At 41.0% G+C, this 13,220-nt stretch overlaps 2 protein-coding genes across 3 annotated transcripts in view; one reads left to right on the forward strand and one right to left on the reverse strand.

Moving 5' to 3' along the window:
* prima1 (proline rich membrane anchor 1) overlaps positions 1 to 13,220 on the forward strand; it is a 542,280-nt gene that overhangs the window by 522,082 nt on the left and 6,978 nt on the right. Inside the window, exon 4 of one of the 2 annotated variants that reach the window (XM_059962686.1) lies at positions 757 to 1,762. The exons of the other annotated variant lie outside the window; for it this stretch is intronic. Within the exon in view, the coding sequence (XP_059818669.1) occupies positions 757 to 796 (40 nt within the window). The 3' untranslated portion in view covers positions 797 to 1,762. Of the gene's footprint in view, positions 1 to 756; positions 1,763 to 13,220 lie in introns of those variants that run through there. 2 annotated transcript variants of the gene reach the window in all.
* The window catches only part of LOC132390105 (protein unc-79 homolog), a 625,175-nt gene that overhangs the window by 17,159 nt on the left and 594,796 nt on the right, over positions 1 to 13,220 (reverse strand). Inside the window, exon 47 of the mRNA XM_059962702.1 lies at positions 2,747 to 2,824. Within this exon, the coding sequence (XP_059818685.1) occupies positions 2,747 to 2,824 (78 nt within the window). The remainder of the gene's footprint in view (positions 1 to 2,746; positions 2,825 to 13,220) is intronic.

Below are 13,220 nucleotides of genomic sequence, written 5' to 3' on the forward strand. Positions count from 1 at the left end.
AACAAAATAGAGAGAGTACAGAGGAGATTTACTAGAATGTTACCTGGGTTTCAGCACCTAAGTTACAGAGGAAGGTTGAAGAAATTAGGTCTTTATTCTTTGAAGCATAGAAGGTTGAGGGGAGGACTTGATAGAGGTATTTAAAATTATGAGGGGGATAGATAGAGTTGTCGTGGATAGGCTTTTTCCATTGAGAGTAGGGGAGATTCAAACAAAGGGACATGAGTTGAGAGTTAGGGGGCAAAAGTTTAAGGGTAACATGAGGGGGAACTTCTTTACTCAGAGAGTGGTAGCTGTGTGGAACAAGCTTCCAGTAGAGAGGCAGGTTCGATTTTGTCATTTAAAAAAAATTGGATAGGTACATGGACAGGAAAGGAATGGAGGGTTATGGGCTGAGTGCAGGTAGGTGGGACTAGGTGAGAGTAAGCGTTTGGCACGGACTAGAAGGGCCAAGATGGCCTGGTTCTGTGCTGTAATTGTTATATGGTTTATATAACTGATATTAAGCTGACCATTCTACAAATCTTCCCTTCTTAAGTGCACAATTTCCAAAGGATTATTTGTTATTTTGCAATCTAAATGAACAATTCATCAATTGTGGTATCTTTCAACAACACAATTATCCTTGCAAATGAGCTTTGAACTAACTGTTTACAGTTTTGTCACAAACTGGTACAATAATTATGTTACCAAAATCAAAAATCAAATAAATATGTGCTCAGGATTCTATTGTAATTTTAAACTCTTCTCTGCCAGGGTTGGACCACTTCGTCAGACTGAGTTCTACCTTCAATGATGCAAATGCCAGATGATGTCAAATTTATGAACAACAACATATTTGTACTGCAGTGACTACATTCTGGATCAAGGTTTCTACTGCTGCCAATTATGCTACTAATTTACTAATTTGAGAGCCTGCTTGACTATTATCTTATCAGGAACACTTTTAAAATGAAATATTACCAGTTACCGAACTCCTAAAGTAACAAAACATTTCAGTACATATTAATGTCATACTAGCCGACATCACAATGAAATACACTGTAGGTGTATTAACCAACGTAACTCACAGGATTATGCCATTAACTAGAATTACAGTGGGCCAGATCAAGCTTGTCCCTCTACAATCCCCACTGTTTTTGTTTGCATTTCCACTGATCCTGGAGGTGGTGTGGAGCCTCTCAGCCTTAGATGGGGGCTTGAGGCTTTGACTTCAATTGACTGATGACGTTTTAACCACTCACTGTCTTTAATGACTTTTGAACTGCTCTAAAGTATTAGAAATTAATTAAAATATTTCAGAAAATAAAGGGAAAAACATCTACCATTCCAACAAAGCTAATGATCCCATTCAAATGAATGGGTCACTCTTATGTCCAGTGATGAGAGGCCAGGTTTGGGGCACATTGACTGCATCAGCTCGTATCAGTTGAGCTCTGTCCCTGGGTGCAGTTCTGTCCACGAGGAGAGCAGAAGATCAGATGCCTGTCTTTCAGAACATTCCTAACTATGACATTATGACACTTTATGGAATTTGTGAACAAGCTGACCTGTGCACTATAGAGATGTCAGCAAATGGACAGAACAATTCAAACTATTATATGAATAATGGTGCATTTCATCCACCTGTAAAGGAATAATGGATTTTTTTTAAATCATAAGAACTACAATATAATGTGTGTAAACCATAATTTTTCAGTATTTTATACAATATATGCAATAGTTGCAATGTTAAATATTTTAACAGTTACAGTAAATTATTAAAATCAATTGCATTAAAGTAAAAGTATGTCAACTTTTGTTGAAGTATGAGGCATTGACCATGTAAATTTTACAAATCTATATTGAATATTGAGCAAGGATATATAAAGCACTGTTGAAACCTCCCTTGGAGTATTGAGAGCAGTTTTGGGCCCCTTATCTTAGAAAGGATGTGCTGAAACTGGAGAGGGTTCAAAGGAGGTTCATGAAAATGATTCCAGGATTGAATGGCTTGTCGTATGAAAAGCATGAGATGGCTCTGGGCCTGTATTCACTAGAATTCAGAAGAATGAGGGGTGACCTCATTGAAACCTATTTAAGAGTGAAAGGCCTTGATAGAGTGGATGTTGAGAGGATGTTCCCTACGGTGGAGGAATCTAAGACCAGAGGACACAGACTCGAAATAGAGGGGTGTTTTTTTCAAAATGGAGATGAGGAGGAATTTCTTTTTGCTAGTGAGTGGTGAATCTGTGGAATTCTTTGCCACAGGCAGCTATGGAGGCCAGGCCTTTATACATATTTAAGACAGAGATTGATAGACTCTTGATTGGTCAGGGCATGAAGGGATATGGGGAGAAGGCAGGAGATTTGGGGCTGAGTGGAAAGTTGGATCAGCCATGATAATGTGGCAGAGCAGACTTGATGGGGCAAATAGCCCAATTCTGCTCCTATATCTTACGGTCTTATATGAACTGTGTGCTCCCTAAAGCATGCAACTGATTATACTGCACTAGACTTACAATTGTTCCAATTATAGCATTTCATTAACACCATGATAGTCAGATACAAAAACTTTTTCCTTGTTTTCATGAACAGGATAACTTTAATATATGTATTCCAAAATAACAGATTTCATTACAATTGTGTAAAGGCATTTAATTTGACTTTCTTAAAAAGAGATTGACAATTAGTTATCATGAATATTTTAAAATTTCTGTGTAAAAATCATAATTATAAATAGCTGGAAAAACAAAAATATCATCACCTTCACAAAGATGGCTGAATTGCACTCCTGTAGAGCTTCCATCAAGTTGATAACATGCAAGCAAACCATTTCCACCATCTGCAATGCAACCAAAAATATTTGAAAAGTTAGTTTGGAAGCACTGTCTAATATAATTGTACAAATCAAAACAGAATTACACTGATAGAAGTGTATTATAGGCCACCTAATGAGGAGCGTGAGTTGGAAGAGCAAATGTGTAAGGAGATAGCAGATATTTGTAGTAAACACAAGGTGGTGATTGTGGGAGATTTTAATTTTCCACACGTAGACTGGGAAGCTCATTCTGTAAAAGGGCTGGATGGTTTAGAGTTTGTGAAATGTGTGCAGGATAGTTTTTTGCAACAATACATAGAAGTACCGACTAGAGATGGAGCAGTGTTGGATCTCCTGTTAGGGAATGCGATAGGTCAGCTGACAGATGTATGTGTTGGGGAGCACTTCGGGTCCAGTGATCACAATAGCATTAGCTTCAATATAATTATGGAGAAGGACAGGACAGGACCTAGAGTTGAGATTTTTGATTGGAGAAAGGCTAACTTTGAGGAGATGCAAAGGGATTTAGAGAGAGAGGATTGGGTCAAGTTGTTTTATGGGAAGGATGTAATAGAGAAATGGAGGTCATTTAAGGGTGAAATTATGAGGGTACAGAATCTTTATGTTCCTGTTAGGTTGAAAGGAAAGGTTAAAGGTTTGAAAGCACCATGGTTTTCAAGGGATATTAGAAACTCAGTTCAGAAAAAGAGGGATGTCTACAATAGATATAGGCAGCATGGAGTAAAGGAATTGCGCGAGGAGTATAAAGAATGTAAAAGGAATCTTAGGAAAGAGATTAGAAAAGCTAAAAGAAGATACGAGGTTGGTTTGGCAAATAAGGTGAAAGAAAATCCGAAAGGTTTCTACAGATATATTAAAAGCAAGAGGGCAGTGAGGGATAAAATTGGTCCCTTAGAGAATCAGGGTGGTCAGCTATGTGTGGAGCCGAGGGAGATGGGAGAGATTTTGAATGAGTTCTTCTCTTTGGTATTCACTAAGGAGAAGGATATTAAATTGTATAAGGTGTGGGAAACAAGTAAGGAAGTTATGGAACCTATGACAATTAAAGAGGTGGAAGTACTGGCGCTTTTAAGAAATTTAAAAGTGGATAAATCTCCGGGTCCTGACAGGATATTCCCCAGGACCTTGAGGGAAGTTTGTGTAGAAATAGCAGGAGCTCTGACGGAGATCTTTCAGATGTGATTAGAAACGGGGATTGTGCCAGAGGATTGGCGTATTGCTCATGTGGTTCCTTTGTTTAAAAAGGGTCCTAGAAGTAAGCCTAGCAATTATAGACCTGTCAGTTTGACATCAGTGGTGGGTAAATTAATGGAAAGTATTCTTAGAGATAGTATTTATAATTATTTGGATAGACAGGATCTGATTAGGAGTAACCAGCATGGATTTGTGCGTGGAAGGTCATGTTTGACAAACCTTATTGAATTTTTTGAAGAAGTTACAAGGAATGTTGATGAGGGTAAGGCAGCGGATGTAGTCTAAATGGACTTCAGCAAGGCCTTTTACAAAGTTCCACATGGAAGGTTAGTTAAGAAGGTTCAGTCGTTAGGTATTAATGCTGGAGTAATAGAATGAATTCAACAGTGGCTAGATGGGAGATGCCAGAGAGTAGTGGTGGATAATTGTTTATCGGGATGGAGGCCGGTGACTAGCGGGGTGCCTCAGGGATCTGTTTTAGGCCCAATGTTGTTTGTAATATACATAAATGATCTGGATGATGGGGTGGTAAATTGGATTAGTAAGTATGCCGATGATACTAAGATAGGAGGTGTTGTGGATAATGAGGTGGGTTTTCAAAGCTTGCAGGGAGATTTATGCCGGTTAGAAGAATGGGCAGAATGTTGGCAGATGGAGTTTAATGCTGAGAAGTGTGAGGTTCTACATTTTGGCAGGAATAATCCAAATAGAACATACAGGGTAAATGGTAGGGCATTGAGGAATGCAGTGGAACAGAGAGATCTAGGAATAACAGTGCATAGTTCCCTGAAGGTGGAGTCTCATGTAGATAGGGTGGTGAAGAAGGCTTTTGGAATGCTGGCCTTTATAAATCAAAGCATTGAGTACAGAAGTTGGGATGTAATGTTAAAATTGTACAAGGCATTGGTAAGGCCAAATTTGGAATATTGTGTACAGTTCTGGTCACTGAATTATAGGAAAGATATCAATAAATTAGAGAGAGTGCAGAGACGATTTACTAGGATGTTACCTGGGTTTCAGCACTTAAGTTACAGAGAAAGGTTGAACAAGTTAGATCTCTATTCATTGGAGTGTAGAAGGTTGAGGGGGGATTTGATCGAGGTATTTAAAATATTGAGAGGGATAGATAGAGTTGACGTGAATAGGCTGTTTCCATTGAGAGTAGGGGAGATTCAAATGAGAGGACATGATTTGAGAGTTAGGGGGCAGAAGTTTAAGGGAAACACGAGGGGGTATTTCTTTACTCAGAGAGTGATAGCTGTGTGGAATGAGCTTCCTGTAGAAGTAGTAGAGGCCAGTTCAGTTGTGTCATTTAAGGTAAAATTGGATAGGTATATGGACAGGAAAGGAGTGGAGGGCTATGGGCTGAGTGCGGGTAGGTGGGACTAGGTGAGATTAAGAGTTCGGCACGGACTAGGAGGGCCGAGATGGCCTGTTTCCGTGCTGTGATTGTTATATGGTTATATGGTTATAAAAGAGGAGTTGTAAATACTTGGCAGTCAGGATTTCTAGATCATAAGACATAGGAGCAGAATTAGGGCATTTGACCCACTGACTCTGCTCTGCCATTCCATCATGGCTGATTTATTATCCATCTCAACCCCATTTACCCGCCTTCTCTCCGTAATCTTTGATGCACTGACTAATCAAGTACCTAAAAACCTCTACTTTAAATATACTCAAAGACGGCCTCCACAGCCATCCATAGCAATAAATACCACTGATACACCACCCTCTGGCTAAATAAATTCCTTCTCATATCTGTTCTAAATGAATATCCTTCTAGTCTGAGTCTGTGTCCTCTGGTGCTAGATTACCGCCACTACAGGAAACATTCTCTCCACATCCACTCTATCTAGGCCTTTCAATATTTGATAAATTTCAATGAGATCTCCCCTCATTCTTCCAAGCCATCAAATATTCCTCATGCATTAACATTTTCATTTCCAAAACCATTGTTATGAACCTCTTCTAGGCCCTCTCCATTATCAGCATGTCTTTTCTTACAGAAGGGACCCAAAACTGCTCACAATACTCCATATAGTCTGGCCAAACCTTTATAAAGCCTCAGCATCACAAACCTGCTCTTATTTTCTAGTCCTCTCAAAATGACTGCTAATATTGAATTTGCCTTCCCTACCACAGACTCAACCTGCAAGTTAACTTTTTGCAAATCCTGCACAAGGATTCCCAAGTCCCTTTGCACTTCTGATTTTTGAATTTTCTGTTTAGAAAATGATCAATACCTTTATTCTTTTTACCAAAGTGCATGACCATACACTACCTGACACTATATTACATCTGCTACTTCTTTCCCCATTCTCCCAATCTGTTTAAGTCCTTCTGCAGACTCCTTGCTTCCTCAAAACTGCTTGCCCCCACCTATGTTCGTTTTGTCTACAAACAATACCAGAAAACCATCAATTCTGTCATACAAATTATTCATGTATCATGTGAAAAAAGTGATCCCAACATAGACCCCTGAGGAATACCAAAAATTAGCAGCAACCAGAAAAGGTCCTCTGTATTCCCACTCTTTTCCTGCTAATAGGCCAATCTTCAATCCTTGCTGGAATCTTTCCTGTAATACCATGGACTTTAATCTTGTTAAGTGGCACTTTGTCAAAGGTCTTTTGAAAACCCAAGTACACAGCATCCACTAATTCTCTTTCGTCTGTCTTAAGAGTCATAGTCTTAGAGATGTATAGCACAGAAACAGGCCCTACGGCCCATCCAGACTACGCTAAACCATTTAAACTGCCCACTCCCATCAATCTACACCTGGTCCATAGCCCTCTATACCCTTGCTATCCATATACCTATCCAAACTTCTCTTAAACATTGAAATTGAGCTTGCATGCATCACTTCACCTGGCAGCTAATTCCACACTCTCTGATTGCATGTCTGATTAAAGGAATTTCCCCTCATGTTCCCCTTCAACTTCTCACCTTTCACCCCTAACCCATGAACTCTGCTTGTAGCCTCACCTAACCTCCGTGCAAAGAGCCTGCTTGTATTTATCCCATCTATACCCAGCATAATTTTGTATACCTCTCTTAAATCTTCTCTGAGTCTTCTGTGTTTTAAAGGATGCAGTCCTAACCTATTCAATCATTTCTAGTAACTCAGGTCCTCCAGATCCAGCAACATCCCTGGACATTTTCTCTGCATTCTTTAAACCTTGTTTACATCTTTCCTGTAGGTAGGTGACCAAAACTGCACACAATACTCCAAAATGGCCTCACCAATGTCTTTCTTCTACATCTTCAAAGTAACATCGTATCTCCTGTTGATTTATGAAGGCCAATACACCAAAAGCTTTCTTTACGACCCTATCTACCCATGATGGCACTTTTAACGAATAATGGATCTACATTCCCAGATCCCTCTATTCTACCACACCCTTCACTGTCCTGCAGTTTACTGTGAAAGACCTACACTGGCTGGTCGTACTGACGTGCAAAACCTTGCACTTGTCAGCATTAAATTTTATCTGTCATTTTTTAAGCCCATTTTTCCAAACTAATGCAGATCTCACAACTCTCTGGCCACCCACAGCTCCAATCTGATAACTAAATTTGCAGATGACACTACATTGATTGGCCTTATCTCAAATAATAAAGAGGCAGCCTACAGAGAAGAAGTCATCACTCTGACACAATGGTGTCAAGAAAACAACCTCTCCCTCCACATCACAAAAACAAGATGTTGGTTGTGGACTATAGGAAGAATAGAGACAGGCTAACCTCTATTGACACCAATGGATCTGGGTTTGAGAGGGTGAACAGCTTTAAGTTCCTCAGCATAAATATAACCGAGGACCTCACCTAGTTTGTGCAGCTGTGTGATTAAAAAAAAGCACAACAACGCCTCTTTTAGATCAGATGCTTGAAGACGATTAGTATGAGTCCCCAAATCCTAAGAACTCTCTACAGGGGCACAATTGAGAGCATCCTGACTGGCTGCATCACTGCCCGGTATGGGAACTGTACTTCCCTCAATCACAGGACTCTTCAGAGAGTGGTGCAGACAGCCCAGCGCATCTGTGGATGTGAACTTCCCTCTGTTCAAAACATTTGTAGCAACAGGTGTGTAAAAAGGGCTCGAAGGATCACTGAGGACCCCAGTCACTCCAACCATAAACTTTCAGCTGCTACCATCTGGGAAGCGGTACCACAGCATTAAAGCCAGGACCAACAGACTCTGGGTCAGTTTCTTCCACCAGGTCATCAGACTGATTAATTCAAGTTGATAAAGTTGTATTTCTATGTTATATTGACTGTCCTGTTGTACATACTATTTATTACAAATTACTATAAGTTGCACATTGCACATTCAGGTGGAGACATAACTTAAAGATTTTTACTCCTCATATACGTGAAGGATTTAAGAAATAAAGTTAATTCAAGTCCCTCTGCAAGCCATGATAGCCTTCTTCACTGTCCACTACACCCCAGTCAGGTTTATTATCACCAGCATGTGCAACTTGTTAACCTAGCAGCAGCAGTACAATGCAGTACATGATAATATAGAAAGAAAAAAATAAATTGGTAAATAAATTAAACTATCTATATATATATATATTCACATCTTAAACAGTTTGAAAATATGGTGCAAAACAAAAACAATATATATATATAAAAGTGAGGCAGTGTTTATGGGTTCAAAGTCCATTTAGGAATCGGATGGCAGAGGGCAAGAAGCTGTTCCTGAATTGCTAAGTGTGTGCCTTCAGGCTTCTGTACCTCCTTCATGATGGTATCAATGAGAAGAGAACATGTCCTGGGTGATGGGGGTCTTTAATAAGGGACGCCGCCCTTCTGAGTCACCACTCCTTGAAGAACTCCTGGACTCTATGGGGACTAGTACCCAAGATAGGGCTGACTAATTTTACAACTTTCTGTAGCTTCTTTCGGTGCTGTGCAGTAGCTCCCCTCCCCCATATCAGACAGTGATGCAGCCTGTCAGAATGCTCTCCACAGCACATCCTTATAAATTTCTGAGTATTTAGGTGTCAAACCAAATCTCTTCAAACTCCTAATGAAATATAGCTGCTGTCTTGCCTTCTTTATAGCTGCATTGATATGTCGAGACCAGGTTAGATCCTCAGAGATCTTGACACCCAGGAACTTGAAACTGCTCACTCTCTCCACTTCTGATCCCTCTATTAAGATTGGTTCATGTTACCTCGTCTTATCCTTCCTGAAGTCCACAACCAGCTCTTTCGTCTTATGGACATTGAGTGGAAAGTCGTTGCTGTGACACACTCAACTAGCTTGTAATCCTCTCTTCTTCACCTGAGATTCTACCAACAAAGGTTGTATCATCAACAAATTTACAGGTATCACTTGAATTATACCAAGCCTCATAGTCATGGGTATAGAGGAGTAGAGCAGTTAAAGTTACCTCCTATAACAACCTTATGTTTATTGCAACAGTCTGTGATCTCTTTTACAGATTGGTGCATCTGAAGTCCTGGAGCTGCTGGGTGGAGCTTCTGTAATATCACCCCAATAACATGGTCATTGCTTTCTTATTTCTCAGTTCCACCCATAATGCTTCACTAGTCGATTTCTCCTGTCTATCCTGACTGAGCATTGCTGTGACATTTTCCGTGACTAGTAACACCACCCTTCCTCCTTTAATCCCTCCCACTCTGTCACATCTAAAATAACAGAACCTCGAAATATTGAGCTGCCAGTCCTGCCCCTCCTCGATGAAGTCATTACAACTTCGTAATTCCAGGTGTCGATCCATGCCTCGAGCTCATTTTCCTTTCCTATGATACCTCTGACATTGAAACACACACAGCTCAGGCCACTAGTTGCACCGTGCTCAAACTTTTCATTCTTGACTATATCTAAGGTCTTACCAACATCTGTCTCCACAACCTCTCCACTAATTGTTCTGTCACTCTGGTTCCCATCCTCCTGCATCTCTAGTTTAAATCCCACTCTGCAGCATTAACTAAACTTCCTACCAGGATTTTAGTCGCCCTCCAGTTCAGGTACAAACTATCCCTTTTATACAGGTCCCACCTACCCTGGAAGAGAACCCAATGATCCAAAAACCTTATGCCGTCCCTCCTGCGCCAACGTCTTAGCCATGTGTTAAACTACATAATCATCCTGGTTCTGGCCTCACCAGCATGTGGTACAGGTAACAATCCTGAGATCACAACCCTAGAGGTTCTGCCCTTTAACTTAGCATCCAGCTCCCTGAACTCCCTATTCAGAATCTCATCATTCACCCTACCCATGTTATTGGTACCTACATCGACCACAACTTCTGGCTGTTCACCCTCTTAATTAAAAATGCTGAGGACTCAATCTTAGATGTTCCGGACCTTGGTACCTGGGAGGAAACAAACCATCTGAAAATCTCACACACAAAATGCTGGTGGAACACAGCAGGCCAGTCAGCATCTATAAGGAGAAGCACTGTTGACGTTTCGGGCCAAGATCCTTCGTCGGCCTGAAACGTTGACAGTGCTTCTCCTTTTAGATGCTGCCTGGCCTGCTGTGTTCCACCAGCATTTTGTGTGTGTTGTTTTAATTCCCAGCATCTGCAGATTTCCTCGTGTTTGATCTGAAAATCTCGTTCTTGCCCACAGAACCTCCTGGCCATACCCCTAATGAAAAATGAAAACCCTAAAATCACAGCACGCCACTTCTGTCCATTCCCTTTGAGTCACAGAGGCAGACTCAATGCCAGAGACCCAATCACTGTGACTATCCTCTGCTTGGTCAGCCCCTGACATTATCCAAAGTGATATATCTGTTGTTGAGGGGGATAGCAACAGGGGTAATCTGCACTGGCTTCTTAACCCCTTTCGTCTTCCTGACTTGTTACTTCTTCCAAGAATTCCCTTGAGGAAACCATGCTGACTTCAGCCTATTTCATCATGTGTCTCCAAGTACCCTAAGACCTCATCCTTAATAATCAACTCCAACATCTTCCCAACCACTTGAGGTCAGACTTCGTACCAAAAGCTCTCCATACTCCTACCATCCATGTACATATGCAAACTTCTCTTATCAACACTGAAATCAAGCTTGCATCCACCATTTGTGATGGCAGCTTGTTCTACTCTCACAACCCTCTGAGTGAATAAGTTTCCCCTCATGTTTCCTTAAACTTTATTCTGTTCACTGATAACACATGACCTCTAGCTAGTCCTACCCAGCCTCAGTGCTTGCATATACCCCTCATAATTTTGCATACCTCTATCAAATCTCCCCTCAATCTACTGGTGAATATCTCCAGTCCTGAAGAAGCGTCTCAGCCCAAAACATCAGCTGTTTATTCATTTACATAGTTGGTGCCTGACCTGCTGAGTTCCTCCAGCATGTTGCTCTGGATTTACTGCATCTGTAGAACCCATTGTGTTACTGGTGAATAACTGCTGCGTGGTGATACCAGTGAATCACCACATACTACTGTGTAATTATACGAGTACACTAGCCACTTCCATCACATTTCTGATGACTACTGCTGGAATTGAAGTGGAAAACCTCAACAGGGTGAAGTGAAACACTGGGCAGCCCACTGGCTGCTTTCCTCATGGTGATTTCATCAACAACTCCTTTGCAAAAGCATCCGAGGCACAAAGCTCAGTCCGGTACCGAGGACTTTACACTGTATGTACATAGCTCCCATCAGGGTCTTTTTACCCTTGCCGGTTCTTAACATTATACACAAGGATTCAATATCTTCTGATCCTATGGCACCTCTTTCAAAAGATTAGATTTCATTTTACACCATCACAGCTACCCTTTACCTACCTGCCTGTCTTTTTGATACATTGTATAATTTTGGATGGTAAGTTCCCAACTATAATCTTCTTTCAGCCATGACTCCCACAACATCACACCTGTCAATCTCTAAATGCAACACAAGATTATCTACCTAATTTCATGTGGAGCGTGCATTCAAATATAACACCTTTAGTCCTGTATTCATCACCCTTTTTCAATTATGCCTCACCCCATTACACTTTAGCTCATCCCACTAACTGCAGTTTTGGCCTAACAGTTGCCGGTCCTTCCTCACAGTCTCACTGGACGCTACATCTTAAGACCATAAAACCATAAATTATAGGATTAGGATTAGGCCATTTGGCCCATCAAGTCCCTTATCTCCTGCCTTCTTCCCATATCCCTTCGTGCCCTGACCAATCAAGAATCTATCCACCTCTACCTTAAATATACATAAAGGCGTGGCCTCTACGACGGTCTGTGGCAAAAATTCCACAGATCCACCACTCTCTGGCTAAAGAAATCCTCCTCATCTCCTTTCTAAAAAGGATGCCCCTCTATTCTTATCCTATATCAGTTTGTTTTAGACTCCCCCACCATAGGAAACATCTGCTTCACATCCACTCTATTAAGGCCTTTCAACATTTGATAGGTTGCAATGAGGTCACCTCTCATCCTTCTGAATTCCAGTGAGCAGAGGCCCAGAGGCATCAAACTCTCTTCATGTCACAAGCCTTTCAATCCCAGAATAATTTTTGTGAACCTCCTTTGAACACCCACCAAAGTCAGCACATCCTTTCTTTGAGGATTCACAAGAGAACAAAAACTGTTCACAATACTCCAAGTGAAGCCTCACCAGTGCCTTATAAAGCCTCGACATTACATCCTTGCTTATTCAAATCCTCTCAAAATGAATGCTGGTTTCACATTTGCTTTCCTCACTACCAACTCAACCTGCAAACTAACCTTTAGGGCATCCTGCACGAGGACTCCCAAGTCCCTTTGCACCTCAGATTTTTGAATTTTCTCTCCATTTAGAAAATAATCTACACTTTTATTTCTTCTACCAAAGTGCATGACCATACACATTTTTTCTTTGTATTCCATCTGCCATTTCTCTGCCCATTCTCCTGTCTTCTGTAACCTCTCTCTTTCCTCAAAACTACCTTTTGCTCCATCCATCTGCATATTGTCCTCCAAAATGGCCACAAAGCCATCAATTCCATCATCAAAATCAAAGTGATCCCAACACAGACCCCTGTGGAACCCCACTAGTCACCAGCAGCCAACCAGAAAAGCCTCCCTTTATTCCCTCTCTTTGCCTCTAGCCAATCAGCCACTGCTTTATCCATGCTAGAATCTTTCTTGTAATTCCATGGGCTCATAGCTTGTTAAGCAACCGTGTGGCCCTTGCCAAAGGCTTCTGAAGATCCAAATACACAACATC

Source organism: Hypanus sabinus, chromosome 2 (assembly GCF_030144855.1).
Source record: "Hypanus sabinus isolate sHypSab1 chromosome 2, sHypSab1.hap1, whole genome shotgun sequence".
NCBI classification, from domain to species: Eukaryota; Metazoa; Chordata; class Chondrichthyes; order Myliobatiformes; family Dasyatidae; genus Hypanus; species Hypanus sabinus.